General features: G+C 38.7%; 1 protein-coding gene across 1 annotated transcript; it reads right to left on the bottom strand.

Moving 5' to 3' along the window:
• Positions 1 to 440: 440 nt before the first annotated feature.
• Positions 441 to 1,400, bottom strand: OR6S1 (olfactory receptor family 6 subfamily S member 1). The gene has a single exon (XM_069097614.1). The coding sequence runs from the start codon at positions 1,398 to 1,400 to the stop codon at positions 441 to 443; it is 960 nt and encodes a 319-aa protein (XP_068953715.1).
• Positions 1,401 to 17,336: the final 15,936 nt, after the last annotated feature.

Here is a 17,336-nt window from a genome sequence, read left to right as displayed (position 1 = left end):
GATGATTAGATAGCCAATCTTGCAATCCTTCATATCTGTGGCAAACATATTGACTTTATGGAAGTTTATGCAATCAGAAAGAGTCTCCAAAGGTTGTTAGAAAACTCAGTTGATATTTGTAATTGGTAATGAAAGTGATTACTTTTTTTGGCTTGTGAATCCTTCCTTAAGAAAAAGGAATAAAGACTAGGTGATCTTTGGAAGTCTTTGCTAGTTCTTAGAATTCTGCAGTTTACTGTTACAGAGGATGTTGGTAAAATAAAAATGGCAGTGAGAAAGATTTTTCCCAAGATTGAAGGTCTATCAGATATGGAGACAAGACTGACTTTCATGCAGTACCAAAACTACAGGTAGAATGCAGAGAGGTAAATCCGATCTACTCTTTCCTCTGACTCTTCCCCCTTCATTTCATTCTTTTCCATACTCTAGCTCTAGTAATATCAGAGATGCCCAGAACAAGCTGCTAACCCCTTCTTAAACATATCCCTCAAGGCTACCTTCACTAGCTCATTTCGAAGGGTGTAAATGACAGGGTTCATTAGTGGTGTCACAAAAGTAGTCACTACTGTCACTGCCCAGTTTGTGCCAACAGAACTGCTTTGTGATGGTCGAACGTAGAGGAAGATGGCACTTCCATAGAAGAGTGTGACCACCATCAAGTGGGAGGTACAGGTGGAGAAGGCTTTCTGTCGACCTGAGACTGAGGGTATTCGAAGGACAGCCAAAACAATGTGACCATAGGAAGTTGTAGTAAGCAGAAGGGAGACCATGATGACCACTGAGGCCAGAGCAAAATCAACCTCTTCCAATTGCTTGGTGTTGGTGCATGCCAGGCGAAGCAAGGGGCCACTATCACAAAAAAAGTGTTGAATCACCACATCCTGGCCACAAAAAGGAAGCAAGGCTACAACCACTGTAGGACCAAGCACAGGAAGAAGGCCACCTGCCCAACAGACCAGAGCCAGTCTTAAGCATATGGCCCCACGCATCAGTATAGGATATCTCAAGGGATGACAGACAGCCAAGTAACGATCCACAGACATGATAGCCAGTAACAGGAATTCAGAAGCTCCAAGGCAGAAGTAGAAATAGAATTGAGTAATGCAAGCACTGAAAGAGATGGTATGCTGACCTGAAAAGAAGTTAATCAGCATCTTGGGAATAATCACAGAAGTGATCAGGATCTCCAAACATGACAAGTTTCCCAGGAAAAAGTACATAGGAGTCTGCAATCGAGGATCAACTCCTACCACACTTACAATCACCATGTTGCCCATTAGGGTCAGCAGGTACACTAGCAGAAATATTGAACAGAGCTCAGTTTGCATGCCATGAAGAGTGGGGAAACCTGCCAGGATGAACTCAGTCACACCATCACTCTGATTCCTGCCCAAAGCCATCAGTTTTCTCATCTATTGAACAATGGAAAGACAGTCATGGTGAAATAATACACTCCTAGGTTCTTACCTACCCCTATCCCCCTCACTTTTTCCTCGTTGAGAGATTATACTAAACCTAGATGGAACTAGGGTCATCTTCCCTCAGGCTGGATGAGATGCTTTTAAAGAAGAGCTCAAATCCGGGTGTAGAAACCCAAGTCTTCAAAATGAAGAGCCTCCTTCCTTCACTTCTACCCTTCTCAGACTATGGACTTAGGCCATTCTTTCATTGAAGCAAGTTTATTGAGAAACTTCATGTAGATAACCCAGTCAAGGCCGGGAAGAGGAGACTCCCAAAACGGCTTTCTGAGGCGTTATTTGATGCTATTCAACCCAAGCCAGAAACTGGGCTATCTGTTGTCCAGGCAGAAGTGACCTGATTTTTCTACCCCCTAGTCTATACTGGTTTACTATTAAAGGCAAAATCAAAAACTGAGGCCCTGAATATACTGATTGTTTTTTCCCTTACTTAGAATAAATGCATGCACTGAATCCCAGACCTGGAAAGGACTTCACAGACTATCCAGCTTAACCTATATTTGACTGAAAATTCTAACTACACACAATATCAAGAAATGCCTATCCAGCCTTCATTTAAGGCCTCCCATAAAAGGGAACCCCTACTTCCTAAGGTAGTAAAAGCTACTTTTGAGGACCTCTTTTTAAATTTATTTATTCACATTTCGATTTATTAATTAATTTTTAGTTTTCAACATTTATTTCCACAAGATTTGGAATTCCAGTTTTTCTCTCCATCTCTCCCCTCCCCCTACTCCATGAGGGTATGCATTCTGATTATCCCTTCACCCAATCTGCCTTCCCTTCTATAACCTCCCCCCCTCCACCTTTCCTTATCTCCTTCCTCTTGAATGCCTCTTTTTCTAGAAGCAGCTTGGGTATACACATAGCACTGGGTCTGGAATCAGGAAGAGCTGAGTTCAAATCCAGACTCAGATACTTAATAGCTATGTGACCCTGGGTAAGTCACTTAACCTCTGTTTAATTCAGTTTCCTCAGCTGTAAAATAAGAAACACTAATAGTACCTACCTACTAGGATTGTTGTGAGAATCAAAAGAGGTAATATTTACTTATCACAGTGTATTTAACAAATGCCTATTTCCTTCTTTTTAAATACTTGTAATTGTTAGGAAGTTTTTTCAAACATAGACTCTATATTTGTATCTACCTATTGTTCCAAGTAATGTCCTCTGGTGCTAAATAGAGAAATTTATTCTCTTTTCCACATGACAACCATTCCAATACTTGATGACCACCATGATGACCCAAAGTCTTTTCTTCTCCACAATAAGTATTTTTATTTGACATGGTCTCCAATGCCTTCAATATCCTGACCATGCCCCAGCTTGTCATTATCTTTCCTAAATGCCATCCTCCAGACCATCCTCCAGATGTGTGACCTGACTAGGGGATAGTAGAGTGACACCAGTAAATAAACATTGTTAAGCATCCACTATGGGTCAGGCACTCTTCTGAGTGTTGGATCAGGACTTCTCCTCGTTCCACACATTTCTAATATAGTTTAAGAGAACTTTGATATTATTTTTTTTTTTTGGAGGGGGGAAGGCAGGGCAATTGGGGTTAAGTGAGTTGCCCAAGGTCACACAGTTAGTAAGTGTCTGAGGCCAGAATTGAACTCAGGTCCTCCTGACTCCAGGGCCAGTGCTCTATTAACTGTGCCGCCTAGCCCCCTGGACTTTGATATTATTTTCCTGAAATTTCACATCATTACTCATATTGAGACCACCAAATCTCCTAGAGCTTTTTAAAAATTCATATTAATGGAATTATAACTGTGTCCTCCCCCATTTCGTATTATGAAATTGATTTTTTAAAACTCAAGTGTGGATTTTATGGTTATCTTTGTTATATTTTGCCTTATTAGATTTGACTCAATCTTTTAGCCTGTCAAAACCCTTTTGGATTCTGATTTTATCATCCAATGTCTTAATTCTATGCCATCTGCAACTTTACCAAGTACAGCATTTATGCCTTTATCAATCAATAAATATTTATTAAATGCCTACTATGTTCTAAATGCTGGGGATTCAAAGAAAGGCAGAAGACAGACCCTACTTTCCAGAAGCTTATAGTCTAATGGAGGATTCAACATGTAAGCAAATAGGTATAAAACACATTCTCTCTCTCCTCTCCTCTCTCCCTCTCCCTCTCCATCTCCCTCCCTTCAACCCTTCCTACCCCCCCCCCCCCCATCTGTCTGGTCTGTCTCTCTCTGTGTTCTCTGTCTCTGTCTGTCTGAATTTGGAGTTAAAAGGCACATGTATGAAGTGTCTGAGCCAGCATTTGAACCAAAGATTTAAACCCAGGTCTTTTAACTACTAGTTAATTATTATGTCCTATAGATCACAAAATTTAAAAATATCTTACAGGAAAATGAGAAGGCTGATGTAAACATCATATGATCCATCTGGAAGGGTTCTTGGATGCCTATCTTCTCCTCCTCCTGGATTTTTAGAGATGAGGTAGAGGTTACAGGTTGTTACAAATAACATTGGATTTAGAAAGAAAGGATCTGAATTAAAATCCCAGCCCTGCTACACATGTAACCATTTATGTTTCAAGTTACAGTGTAACTTTGGGCAAATCATATAATCTCTCTGGGCCTCAGTTTTCCTCTTCTGCTCATTTAGAACAGTAGGCTCAATATTTCTAAGGCCTCATTTCGATATCTATTATTTTTTTGTGATATTATGAATCCAAAATCTGGAGAGCATATGTGTATTGCCCAAGGCCATATAGGTAGTAGGTATCAGAGCTTGATTGGAATCTGGACCTTCTCATGTAATAAATGAATACGTCAGGTGAATGGTTATGGGTGGGGGGTCACTGGAAGTCACACTTTAAAAACTCCTGCACTAGACATCCTGCTGGAATGAATTTCAGACATATCACATATTCTCAGTTTCTTCATTTGTAAAATGAAGTGAACCATGACCTTTATAGCTCCTTCTAGCTCTGATCATACCTAAGGTCTTTTGCTCCAGTGAAGTAACTCCCATTTTTCCTTACTTTCCATGTGCTAAAAGGTGGTTCCCATTCATTTCTGAATCATTTACAAAGACCAGGAGTGACCAGGTCATATCCTTTAAACTAGAGAAGTCACGTGATCTGTCTAGCGAATGTCTGATTTCCAATTCCAAGGAGCTTTAACTGAAACCAGGTCAAACTCCTGGTCATTTACAAAGTCAAAAGTAAGTCCTCTATGCTCTGGAACCCAATAATAATTTTTATTGATATAGTATTTTATAATAAGCCAATGAGATAGATAGTTCAGATATTATCTCACTTTTACAGCTGAAGAAGCCTGTTGAGAAAAGTTTAGTGACTTTCATATAATTATTAAATGCCCAAATTAATATTTGAATGAAAATTTCTTGAGGTTAGGTCCACTCTATCTACTACAACATCTGTAATTTCAAATAGAGTTCAAATGTTTGTGATTTGAGTAGCTCCAGTTCTGAGTATGACATTCCCTAGAAAAGATTTACTACAGATTTAATTTTTTTAATCTTCCTACTATTGAAATAACATTGTCCTTATCCAGGTACTAAGTGACCTCTGAAATCCTCTCTCCTTTATTTGCCCCAGTGTTTCCTTAAACAAACCTTAGTTAATGTTTATCATAAAAAAAACAATGATTTGCTTACACAGCATTTCTGAGCTATAAGGGATTATAATTAGATAAGTCTACCAGAGCAGGGGGAATTGTCACCTCCTGCTTGATTTAAAAAAAAAAAAAAGACTCTGAGGGCCTTCCATCTCCAGGGGATAAGGGCTTTTGCAACACTGGCCTGCATCCAAAATTTGCTGGAATTGCTCTAAGGCTAGTCTATCCTTATCTATAATAAAAGATGAATCTCAAGCTCACTTTTCTCAAGGTAGCATTCACTTTGAGTGTCTAGGGGAAGGAAGGGCAAATTTCCTTTCCTTCCCACCAAAAGGGTGGGAACTCTCAGAATGCCCAGAAGAGTGGTCACTTTGGTGGAGATGGAGATAGGAATTTTCTATCCCTTCTGGGGGTCACTGATCGCTCTTTGATCCTTATCACAGTTTTGCCCTCATGGCATGCTTCATGGTTCAGGTAATGACAGCAAGCTTATGTCTACCTTGTAGCACTTCCATATGGGAAAAGCAATTAGGGAAAAACAGGGGATAATGTGACTGGGAATAACTACCATTCTTATCTTGTACTTTCCTCCCTGGGTGTGGCCCAAAGATACTGCTCTTCTGCCTTGTAAACAGAACATTTCTGATCCTGAGTGAACTCAATCAGACCTGCTGTCTCCAGTGGTTAGGAGGTCCACAAGCTAGATAGTATCAGAGGATCAAGGATCTTATATCTGGAGTTGGAAGGAACCTTAGAGTGAAAATGTCTAAAACTCTCATTTTACAGATGAGGGAACTGAGGCTTAAAGAGGCTAAATTTCTTGTTCAAGGTTACATACACATCTCCCTCCTTTGAGGGTTTCTACTAATCTCCTTCATATTGTCCCCAGACTCTGTTCTTAGGGCTTAGGATGGAGTAAGACAACAAATTGGTTTAAACTGCCATTGGAACTACAATGTGGTTCAGGCACAGGGATCCTTGAATTATCTTTATCTGATGAAGGTTTTACTGGAATAGAAGAGTCATCTCTCAAAGCTTAACAGATCTGAGGTCTCTATTACTGAAAAGACCCATGAAATAAAAATTATAAACAACAACACATCTCCACACTTACTCATAATTTCTTTAAAAGTGTTTCTTCTTGGGAGATGTTCCTTTTAGGACCAATTCTTTTGCTCTCGGATGATTGATTTTATGTAGAATATGCACCAGCTTTGTTCCATTCTCTGAACTTCAATTCCATTCTCTCTGGCTCTAAACACTGTCCTGTGTTCAAGAAGGAAGGAAAGTGAGGGAGACCTTTGTTTCTGAACAGTTCTCTTTAATGAGAGAATCCTCAATGCACAATATTAGTAGCAATTGGAGATGCTTCACACACTGAGAACTGGGCCAAGAACAGGAGCCCAGAGGACAATAATTCTCTGGAAAAATTATCCTGAGTGAAGGACTAAGACAAAGAAAGAGAGGAAGCAGCTTCTGGAAGACTTCAGGGGAATTGGTGCTTCAGTGTAAATTTCCCATTTGCTGTTCTCACAAAATCTGAAAAGAGAGGGGTGGCTAGGTGACGCAGTGAATACTAGGTGGCAAAGTGAATAGAGCACTGGGCTTGGAGTCAGGAGGATCTGAGTTCAAATTCGGCCTCAGACACAACACAAAACTAGCCTCGTGACCTTGGTCAAGTTACTTAACCCCAATTGCCCTACTTTCCCCCCTCCAAAAAAGCAAAAAAAAAATCTGAAAAGAGTATTGAATATGCAACAGTGTGTTGCCCCCTTCGAATTTGTAATATTTAGCAACTCACCTTGGCCCAAAGAAGCTTCAAACAATGGTATTGGTAGTAAATAAAGTTTGAGATTGAGGAGGAGACTATTTAAGTATTCTCACCTTGAACACTCCTTTCTCTATCACATTCTTGAAGTTGGGATGTATCCTACACAGGAACAAACAAAAATTCAGTGTCTTTTCTCTGAGTATTTTACACATGATATTTGGATATTGGAGTAAATGACAGAGGTGGGGATAGAAATATTATAAAAGGTAAAGATTCCTTATAGAGACTCCACTCATGAGGAGCCTCATTTCTCATGTAATAAATTAATGTGGCATTCGAATATTTGGGCACAGGGAGTGACTGGACATTACACTTTAAGAAATGATGCATTAGAAATTCATCTTGTATTAAATCCAACAAAATTCTATCCATCCATAAACATTCAATTATAGATCAGAAAAGACCTATAAGTGGATAAAGAACAACGGTTGGATGGAATCCTCATAAAAAGAAAGACATCTCTCATTCTACTGCCTCTTTGCCTTGAAGAATGACACTTCAACCTAATCCAGAGAACAACTGTGTTTAAAAACACAGGAGAGGAAATGGGGACCATTGTTAGTACAGATCTGTGGAAAGAAAAGGTTATATTTATCAAGACAAGAGGAGCGAAAGAAAAACACTTCTAATATTTGAAAAATAATAAAGAAAATCTAATTCATAAACATAATTTTTGTCCTTCATCCAAACACAGTTTCTGTGTTAATGAAGGCATAGATGAGATAAAAAGTCACATAATTTAAATAATGCAAAGATCAGTAGGGCCTATTGCCAATCAGTTTGGATAATAATATGTTATTTTTATCTTTAAGTCAAATGGATCATAGGAGTTTTTCCATGGAAGCAATCAGATCAGAAGGAAATTAGGTGAATGTGATTCCCAGTAATCAAATAACCTATTGGATTGTAGAAATTTTAGGTTTTATAATGACTATTTCTACTTACAACAAAGAATGATATAAGAAAAACCACTGTAATTCTGAATCTCAATTTTTCCCACAATTTCACTCTCAGAGGTCTCTTATGGGGAGAACTTACATCTGAAAAAAATAATTACCTTCTTTGTAAATACATTTAAATAGCACAAAGTATTTAATGTGCAGGTGCAGGAGTTTTCTACCAATAGGATTTCAAAAGTAGTTATAACATACATACAAATACAGAGGAAGATTACTCTTTATCTCTCCTCCAATGTTACTTAATGAGTAAGCTGTCAAACACCTCAGGCCAGACAGAAATCTTTTTTTACTTGGTAATTGCATAATTTATCTCTGTCCTGATGCTAATTGACAGATGAGCCACCCAGTGGCAGTTATTCAAGCACACTGAAGCCTCTCAGTTGTACGTTCCTTCCTCTTCCCTCTGGCTAATTCAACTACAGCAAAGAAGAAGTCAGCACTTTGAAAATCAAATGTGTTCTACTCCTCTGAGAACTTGGGTAGACTACAATGAATCTTCAGACTTCTGGTGCATATCTTCTTTGTTCTCTCATAAATAGCTGGGGGGTGATTTCTGGTTGGAACATGGGTATAATGCAATGAGATAATGTCCCTAAATGTTCCACACCTCAGTATAGTTATAGTCCTGAACCAAAAGGTACTCCTTTCATGAAGAAGTATCTAAATTCCATGAATATGTCTTATTCAGATGGCAAAGTTTATGAATGTTAGGAATGCTCCCTCTGGAAATGATAACATCTAATTACATGGAGTCTAACCAGTCAGTCACTAGGGAATGTCAAGTAACTTGTGGGGCTACTCAAAGCTACCACAGAGAAAGTCTAAATTCTAATGAGCTGCAAAATCCATCAGGAATCCAGGTGCCTGAGAGTAGCCTGATTTCTGAGTCTCAAAAAAAGGGAAACAAAATGCAGAAAAGAAAAACAGGAATCCCCATGAGGTCAGAGACCAGGAGCTAGAGACCAATGATTCTAATTACACTACTGTTTCCTAAATTGGAGACTCAACAAAAGATGAATTAGTATGAAAGTAAATGATAATGAGGATTATAATAAGACACATTTAAAAGCACCTACAGTATGCAAAGTATTGTGATAAACATTGAGGTAAATTCAAAGGTCTCTGTCCCCAGGGAGTTCACAGTTTAGTAAGATTTGACACATCACTGTAAATGTCATTGGGGTTTCACCTCACCCAGAATGTTCAAGGGTGGGAAAGAAGGGACCATCCTAGGAAGAGGACACAGGACATCCTCTGACAGCTTCCAGAGAGATATATGGGGCTTAACACCGAGTAGCTTATGATTTGACTTGAAGAAGCAATTGTCTTAATGATCCCTGAGCAGGAAGAGCCACTGATTCAATAGATATTCAAAGGAGAGTGACCTAAACTCTGACTCTGTTTTCTTCTTTTCCTGTCTGCCCACTACAATAGGTGTCTCTGAGCATCCCCCTAAAGAGTAAGAGTGGAGTCAGTGCTATTTATTCCCTCACCACCACAGAAAAGGAAGACTTCAAACACTTGGCAGCTAAAGCACACGTATAGTCTTGGGCAAGTCTGAGCATGTGACTTGGGACCCAAGCTGCTGTTGGTGTTTTATTTCTTGTTTAAGTTTGGGTAACTAAATAGTGATTTCCATTAGATGGGTATGTCCAGACTTGAAGGCAAACTCATGAATTGGAGAGGACCAGGGATCTTGGCCTCTTTAGTTGTATATGACTGGCTGCAGGGAAAGTTTTTGCATTGGAGAAAATGACCACCAACAAGGGGAAGAAATTCATTCTCTGTCTGAGATGGCTATAAGACATTGTGATAGTAATGGCAATTAAAGATTCCCCTGTATTGGCTTGGTTTTCAAATTGATTGTGTTAAAACCCAGAGTTTGTTAATCCCACCTGTGGGATGGGCTTGTTGATGTGAAAAGAAAGTCCTGAATTGGGAGGAGCTGGTGATGTAGATTTGGAGAGACACTAGAGAGAGGCGGAAGATCTTTTTTGGAAGCAGCACCTCGTGGAGAGAGAGAGACTAAGAGAATTGCTGGTGGCCGCTTTGAATTGCCCTGGACTTTTGAGACCTGCCCCCTGAGCTGCCAAGGACTGAGGAGACATGGCTGTTTTGCTGGTACTTTGTCTGTCTGTTTTGATGTTATTTTGCCAGATTTGTCCACTGGTGAAAGACTGTCCTGTTGAAGAAGTCCTGGAACCTGGCATTTGGTTAAGAAGGCCTGAGACTGTCCTGCAGACAGAGAGTGAATACTGTCCACTGGTGAGGGACAGTCCTGTTGTTGCAGGGGTCTGGGAACCTTTCTGTTGGTGCAGAAGCCCTGAAGAAGGATTTTCTTGTTGTATGTTTACAGAAATCCTGGGAGAGGGCTTTGCTAATGTGTTCAGGGGTTCTAGGACTGTTCTACAGACAGAGGATAAATTCATGAAGGGACTGGCAATGTATCTTATGGCCTTGCTAAGCCTTGTCTCCCCAGGAACTAAGATTGCTGAGAACTTGCCTCGTTTCAAGATGAAGAAAAGACCTCCATTTGGGTATTAAGTGCTGTGTTTAAACTTGATGTAACTCTGGGGTAGATTCAATTGGGATCCAGGGGTGGGGAACTTTTGACCTTATTGTGCTCTGTGATTGACAAATGAAGGTACTTTACCTATGTTTGGAAACTAATCTCCATTTGAGAAGAGGGGTTTTGTGGTGGACTTAATTAAGGTATAGCCTAGGGGTGGAGAAGTATTTAGAACAGGGACTTTGTAATTGATTGAATGATTGGAAGATCCTGGGGTGGGGTAGTCCTTGGAGATTATTTAATCACACTTAGTAAATGCTGTATTTGGAATGATGTCATGTTTTGATCTTCTCTGTTCTTGGTTTGTCACTAAATAAAATAGAGAGCACCTATGCTGGTATTTTGAACCTGGGAAGTGAGAAGGGGCCTCCCAAATCAGGAAATGCAAGGAGAAATGTTGATTCCGGTAGGGCCACTCATACCAGGGAATAAACTTAGACTTGTTCTTCTTGCTAGAAGGAATGTCAGCACATTCCTTCCTCACCCTGACTCCCTGGTGACCTTTAAGAATCTTGACCATCCCCCCCTGACCCCTATAGAATTGGCGCCAAGCCACTATCTCTAAAGCTCATACTTGTCTGTCACCCAATCCCTGACCTTTGTGTTTCCCGCTCTCCCCAAGAACTGTATAAAAGAACGCCCGAGAAGACACTCGGGGTCCTCCATCTTAAGTGTATGGTTGGACCCGGGTTCGAACTCGTGAATAAATGTTTGTCTTCTTTGTCAGTCTTGTAGTCTCTGTTTTTTCCCCTGGTACCATGTTTCATACCATGTTTCATACCATGTTTCATACCACGTTTCAGGAAGTTGCCTTCTTTTGGCATTACATTACAGACATGTATCTGGAAAGAATTGTTTGGACATTTTAGAGACTAGGTCAAATGTAAAACTTCTAGTCCCACAAACTGCTTCCATGTTCTAAAATGTAATTAACCTTATCTGTAAATACTTCACTGTATCCTGGTTTAAGTTTTTTTGTCAGTTCAAACTTTATGTTGTCTTTGTTTTGTGTGAAAGAAAATTAGCTGTCCCCTACCTCTTTGCTGAAAAGTGAGAAGTTATGGCACTCCTATCCTCTGGGCCCAACATTGGCTCTAATATACATACATACATACATCATTTATATTTTATTTATAGTTAGCTCTTGTCCTTCATTCTCAAAGAGGACCAAAGTGACATCATTATGTTGGAGTCGAGGTATAATGTGTCCAACAAATACAATCTCAGAAGGCTCTACTACAGGTTGGGCACAAATAGTTTGTATGAACATTTGGAATGGAGATGTCTCTAAATTTGTGCATCTAATGCTTCTTTTAAACTACTACAATTCTGTTTTGCTCATAGAGCATAGCACCCTCTTTAATGTAGGCATGCCGTACTGGACAGTCCCGTTCCAATATCTCCCATGTCTCAATTAGCTCCAAAGTTCTTCAGAGAGACCTTGAGAGTGTCCTTGTATCATTTCTTCTGTCCTCCATGTGAGCACCTGCCGTGTGTGGGTTCTCCATAAAATAGTCTTTTAGGCAAACACATTTAGTATATGAATAACATGGCCAGTCCATTAGAGTTGTGCTCACTGCAGTAGAGTATGAATGCTTGGCAGTTTAGCTTCAGAAAGGTGATTGGATCTTCAAAATCTTCCTAAGATAATTTAAATGGAATTGATTCGGTTTCCTGCCATGGTGCTGGTATACTGTTTAGGTTTCACAGGCATACAACAATAAAGTCAACACAAAAGCTCTTGTAGACCTTCAGTTTTGTGGGAAGCCTACTACCTCTTCTTTCCCACACCTTCCTTCTGAGCCTCCCAAACACCAAGCTAGATCTGGCAATGTGTATGTCAACTTTATCATCTATGTGTACATAAGTGGAAAATGCAAAGGTAAATATGCTTATCAACAGCATTCAGAATTTGTCCATTTGCTGTAACCAGTGTCTGGATTTGGGTTCATGTTGTACTTCTGACACATATTGGTTTTGAGACCTTGACAAGTAGCAAACTCTCAGTGCTTCAGGCAACACTCTAAGTCTCTCAGTTACATAGAAGGTGCCAAGCTGTATTGAGATCACAAATCTCTCACCAGAAATTCCCAACAAGCAACTCTCTACACCAACAAGATAAGAGGTCCAGTCAAAGAGAAAAGATTGCAGTCTAAAATTCCAAATTAAAGTGCTATTCAAGGTCCAAAAAGAAGGTACATGCCTGGGACTAAGGGAGGAGGATCTAGGAAAGATTTCTGGAAGATGTGACTTTGAGTTGGGCTTTAAATAATGTCTAGGAAACCAACAATAATAGCAGCAAAGATAGAGCTAGTGGGCATTCCAGGAACAAAGAACTGCTAAAGGGGTCACCCTAATTAATTCAGCAAGCACTTAATAGAACCTACTATGTGCCTGGTACTGTAATATGTGCTTGGAAGCCCAAAACACAAAACAAAAACAATCCCTGTACTGAAGGAACTCATATTTTATTAGGAGAAACAGTATGTACACAGATAACTAAATTTTTAAAAAATATATGAAATCAAAGTAATTTCCAGGGTGTAGGGAGAGAGAGATGGGGAAATCTGGAGAGTTGTCGCAGATGAGGGGGCTCTTGAGCTGAGTCTTGAAGGAAGCTGGGAAATATAGGAGGTGAGGAAGAGGTACATTCCAAGCATAGGGATAGCTTGTGCAAAACCATAGAGATGGGATAAAGAATGTTGTATACAGAAATAATAGCTAATAGAAGAATTCGGCAGGAAGGTACAGTGTGTAAAGTGGAGCACTGTGCAACCATTTTGGTAGAAGAGACATACTGGATGCTCAGAACAAGCCCACACACTGACTTTTGTACATGAACTATCTTTATTCTCACCTCCAAAAGACAACCAAGCATGTCCTGTATAAGCAGAGGCCTCAGAGCAGTTACAACTAACCACCACTATTACAAGCATAGCTCTGAAGCTTCCTTGGTTCTGTTACCAAGGACTCCCCTACTTTATTTGACTGCTTATGGCTAATGTCATGTGATACCAAAGGGAGAGTCCCTTCAGGTACATAGTAGATGTCCTTCTGTAGGTATTTTCTTATTTTGTGGACACCAATATAGCATTAAGTAGGCTCTCTTCTATGCCTACTGTCTTTCCACAAGTATCCTTTTAAAAAAATGTTATTAATTAATTTTTGTTACATTTTAAGCTTCAAACTGTCTCCCCCCCTCTCTCTCCCCACCTCATACTAGAGAGGATCACCATTTGACACAGATTTATAACTATATGTAAAAACATAGTTTGCATATTTCTATTTATTAGTTCTTTCTCTAGAGGTGGATAGTCTCTTCCTTTGTAGGTCCTTTATAGTTGATTTGAGTGTTCATCATACATGGAATAACTTGGTCAAAATCATGCTTCCAACAATACTGCTGTTACTGTATACAATGTTGTCTTGGTTCTGCTCATTTCACTTTTCAGTATTTTATGCAAGTCTTTGCCATTTTCCCTTTCTATCATTTTAGTCAATCTGATAGGTGTAAGATGATATCTGGAAGTTGTTTTAATTTGTATTTCCCTAATCAATAATATTTTAGAGCATTTTTATATGAATGTGTATATATATATATATATATATATATATAGTTTTGATTTCTTCATTGAAAAATTATCTACTCATATCCTTTCACCATTTATCAATGGAAGAATGACTCATAATCTCATAAACTTTACAAAGTCATCCATCTATTTGAGATATAAGACCTTTATCTGAGAAACTCTATAAACTTTTTTCCTTAGTTTTCTGCTTTTCTTCTAATCTTGGCTAAATTGGCTTTATTTGTACAACTCCTTTTTAATTTAATGTAATCAGCATTAGCCATTTTACATCTCACAATACTCTCTATCTCTTGTTTATTTGTAAATTCTTCTTCTATTCATGAGTCTGATAGGTAATGTATACCAAGTTCTTCTAATTTTCTTATGATATTTCCATTTAGGTCATGTATCCATTTTGACCTTACCTTGGAAAATAGTGTAAGATATTGATCTATACACAATTTCTGCTGGACCCTTTCCAGTGTTCCATCATTTTTTTTTTTTTACTAAATTGTGTGCTTTTATTCTGAAAGCTTAAATCTTTACATTTGTCAAACATGAATTTACAATTGACTACTGTGTATAATATGTTTACTCTGTTCCACTGATTTACCATTCTATTTCTTAATCAGTACCATATAGTTTTGATAATTACTGCCTTATAATATTGTTCAAGATCTCGTACTGCTAAATGTCCTTCCTTTACACTTTTCATTAATTCCTTTGATATTCTTGACATTTTGTTCTTTTAAATAAATTTTATTATTTGTTTCCAGCTCAGTGAAATAATTTTTGGGTAATTTAATTGGGATGGCATTAAATAAGTATATTACTTTAGGTAGAATTGTCATTTTTACTTATTTACTTATTATTACAATGGCTCTGCCCATCCATGAACACTTAATATTTCTGGCTTCATTTGTATAAAAATTATTTTATAATTATGTTCATGTGGTTCCTCAGTTTGTCTTGGTAGGTATGCTTGCAACTTTCCTTAATGATGGCTTTTATAACATTTCTTATCCACATGTATTTGCTGGGAATTGCTGCTGGTTTTTTTTTTTATACCTACCCTTTATCCTACTACTACTCATTGAATCACCTGCAATTGTCATTCTTCTGAGAATTCACTCTTCCATGATTTGCAGACCCTCGGACAAAAATGACAAATTTTTAAAAATAGTTTTTTCCATTGAAATCTATCACACGTGATATTTTAGTCACATGATTTCTCACTTATCTACTGAGAGAAAAGGAATGTGTTTCCATGTCTAATGATTGCCTCTTCACAGAAGCACATTAAAAGCTATAAATGCTTTGCTACATGGCCTTAGAGGAGGGAGGAAGACCCTGGACCTCAACTCCCTAGATGCCTTGTTTTTTTTTTAAATTATTTCTGAACACAAAGACAGTATCCTTTATTTCTTTTGTAAATCCGGTCAAAGGTCCTGATACATTTCTGGCACAGAGTAAACTCTGAATGGGTAATTTTTTTTTCAGAATGAAATGAATGACTTTTTTGCAGTAAAAATATTGGAGAGTAGGCAAAGGGAAATTAAAAAAAAGGAGAGAGTGGAGAAAATACTGTTAGAAGGGAAACTGAGAAGAAAACAAAGCAGGTATTGCAGACCAACCACAAAAATAAATACAGAGAGAATAATAAGCTTTAGCATCTACAAAGTGCTTAAATTCATAATCGATCTCAAAGATAGAAAGTTATAGTTATATAGTTAAAGGGGAGGGGGAAAAACTCATTAGCTTCTTCCACAAACATTAGGTATAAATTTTTCTTATCACATCATGCTGCTTAATTGTACTTTGGGCTTCAACAACTCAACAACTGTTAATTGTTTCCTCACCTACAGGTACTATCACCAATTAGTGTATACACTCCAACATTTTCCCAGGTTCCCATTGCCCTCACTGATAAGGATGTTGTTCTACTATTGATGGTGATACCTTGATAATCCATGAATTCCTTGTACTGTCCAGGATTGCCTCGCTGTCACAACATTGAGAATGATTGATGCACAGCAACTTCATATCCCTTGAGCTTTTCTTTAAAAGAAGAATGGTAATGCAGTACAATCTGGATATCTGGGGACAAAGACATACAAAGAGAAGTGGTGCATATAGATGGAGATAATTCTTTAGAAGGTGGTTCAAGGAACTATTTGCTCAAAGGGATACAAATGAAAATACCATACATATTTCTTTTTTAGAGTGTGTGTGGGGGTGGGGGGAAGAATGACTCACTTCACTCTACCGGTTTTTGATGATATAAGTTTTTGATGTCTTTGAGGTTTGAGTCCAATAATGGTCCTACTATTCTTTTTGTTATACTAGGTCAGCTTGATGTTCTTAATGTTACCATAGCATATCTTTTAGGCTACTTCCCTTTCATCCCAGGTCATCTCCAGTCTTCCTGATTTATATGTTGCCACTGGACCCAAATAGCTCCAGAGGAGAGTGAGGTTGGTGACCTTGCACAGCTCCCCCTCACTTAAATCCAATTCACCTGCAAGTCATAGCATCATCTTCCTGCTGTGATGATCCTCTTCAAGAACAAAGGACAAACAACAATTTTCCCACTCCATTCGAATTGGTAGGCCAGGTTCCCAGAGTGTGGCTACTACCCCTAATCTTAGGGTTATTAAGATTACCCGAGGGGCTACTAGGTGGCTCAGTGAGTAAAGCTCCGGCCCCGACCCGAGTTTGGTTCCGGCCTCAGACACTTAACATCCACACAAAAAACTAGCTGTGTAACCTTGGGCAAGTTACTTAACCCCAATTGCCCTCCAAAATAAATTTAAAAAAAAAAAGATTACCCTAAGGATCTTCGATTCTAATACTGTAGATCACTAACCCCTATTTCTTCTTTGACAATAATTCTCATCAATTGGCCTCGATTAACTTTTAGTAAAGATATTTACTAAGAAGGTATGGCAAGACCAGTAGCTACAACATCATTCTCCCTCAAAAATCTGGAATACTCCCTTCCACAAATACACACAGGAAACACGGGAATATGTGTATGGTGAACAAAGGTGCAACTCACAACTCTTGGTTACTGAAAGCAATTTTTCCCTGCGAAGAGTCTGCATGAGATTTCCTTTAGTTTTCTGCCAGGCTCAGATGACTATCTTTCTACATATGGTTCTATTGCTATTGATAACTATTGTTTGGGAGTCTCCTGTTATCACTTCAGGTTGTCAGTAGGAACTAATGAGATTCCTGGATCTCCCAACTTCACAAGGTCTCCTAGACACATCCGCCTCAAAGTTACCAATTAGTTACTCTAGAGAGCAAAAAAACAAAAGTG

Source organism: Petaurus breviceps, unplaced genomic scaffold (genome assembly GCF_028583685.1).
Source record: "Petaurus breviceps papuanus isolate PSGF00001 unplaced genomic scaffold, PetGlider_PUasm1.0 37, whole genome shotgun sequence".
In the NCBI taxonomy this organism is placed as follows: domain Eukaryota; kingdom Metazoa; phylum Chordata; class Mammalia; order Diprotodontia; family Petauridae; genus Petaurus; species Petaurus breviceps.
The sequence above is the reverse complement of the archived record's forward strand: the minus strand, read 5'-3'. Positions and strand labels throughout refer to the sequence as shown.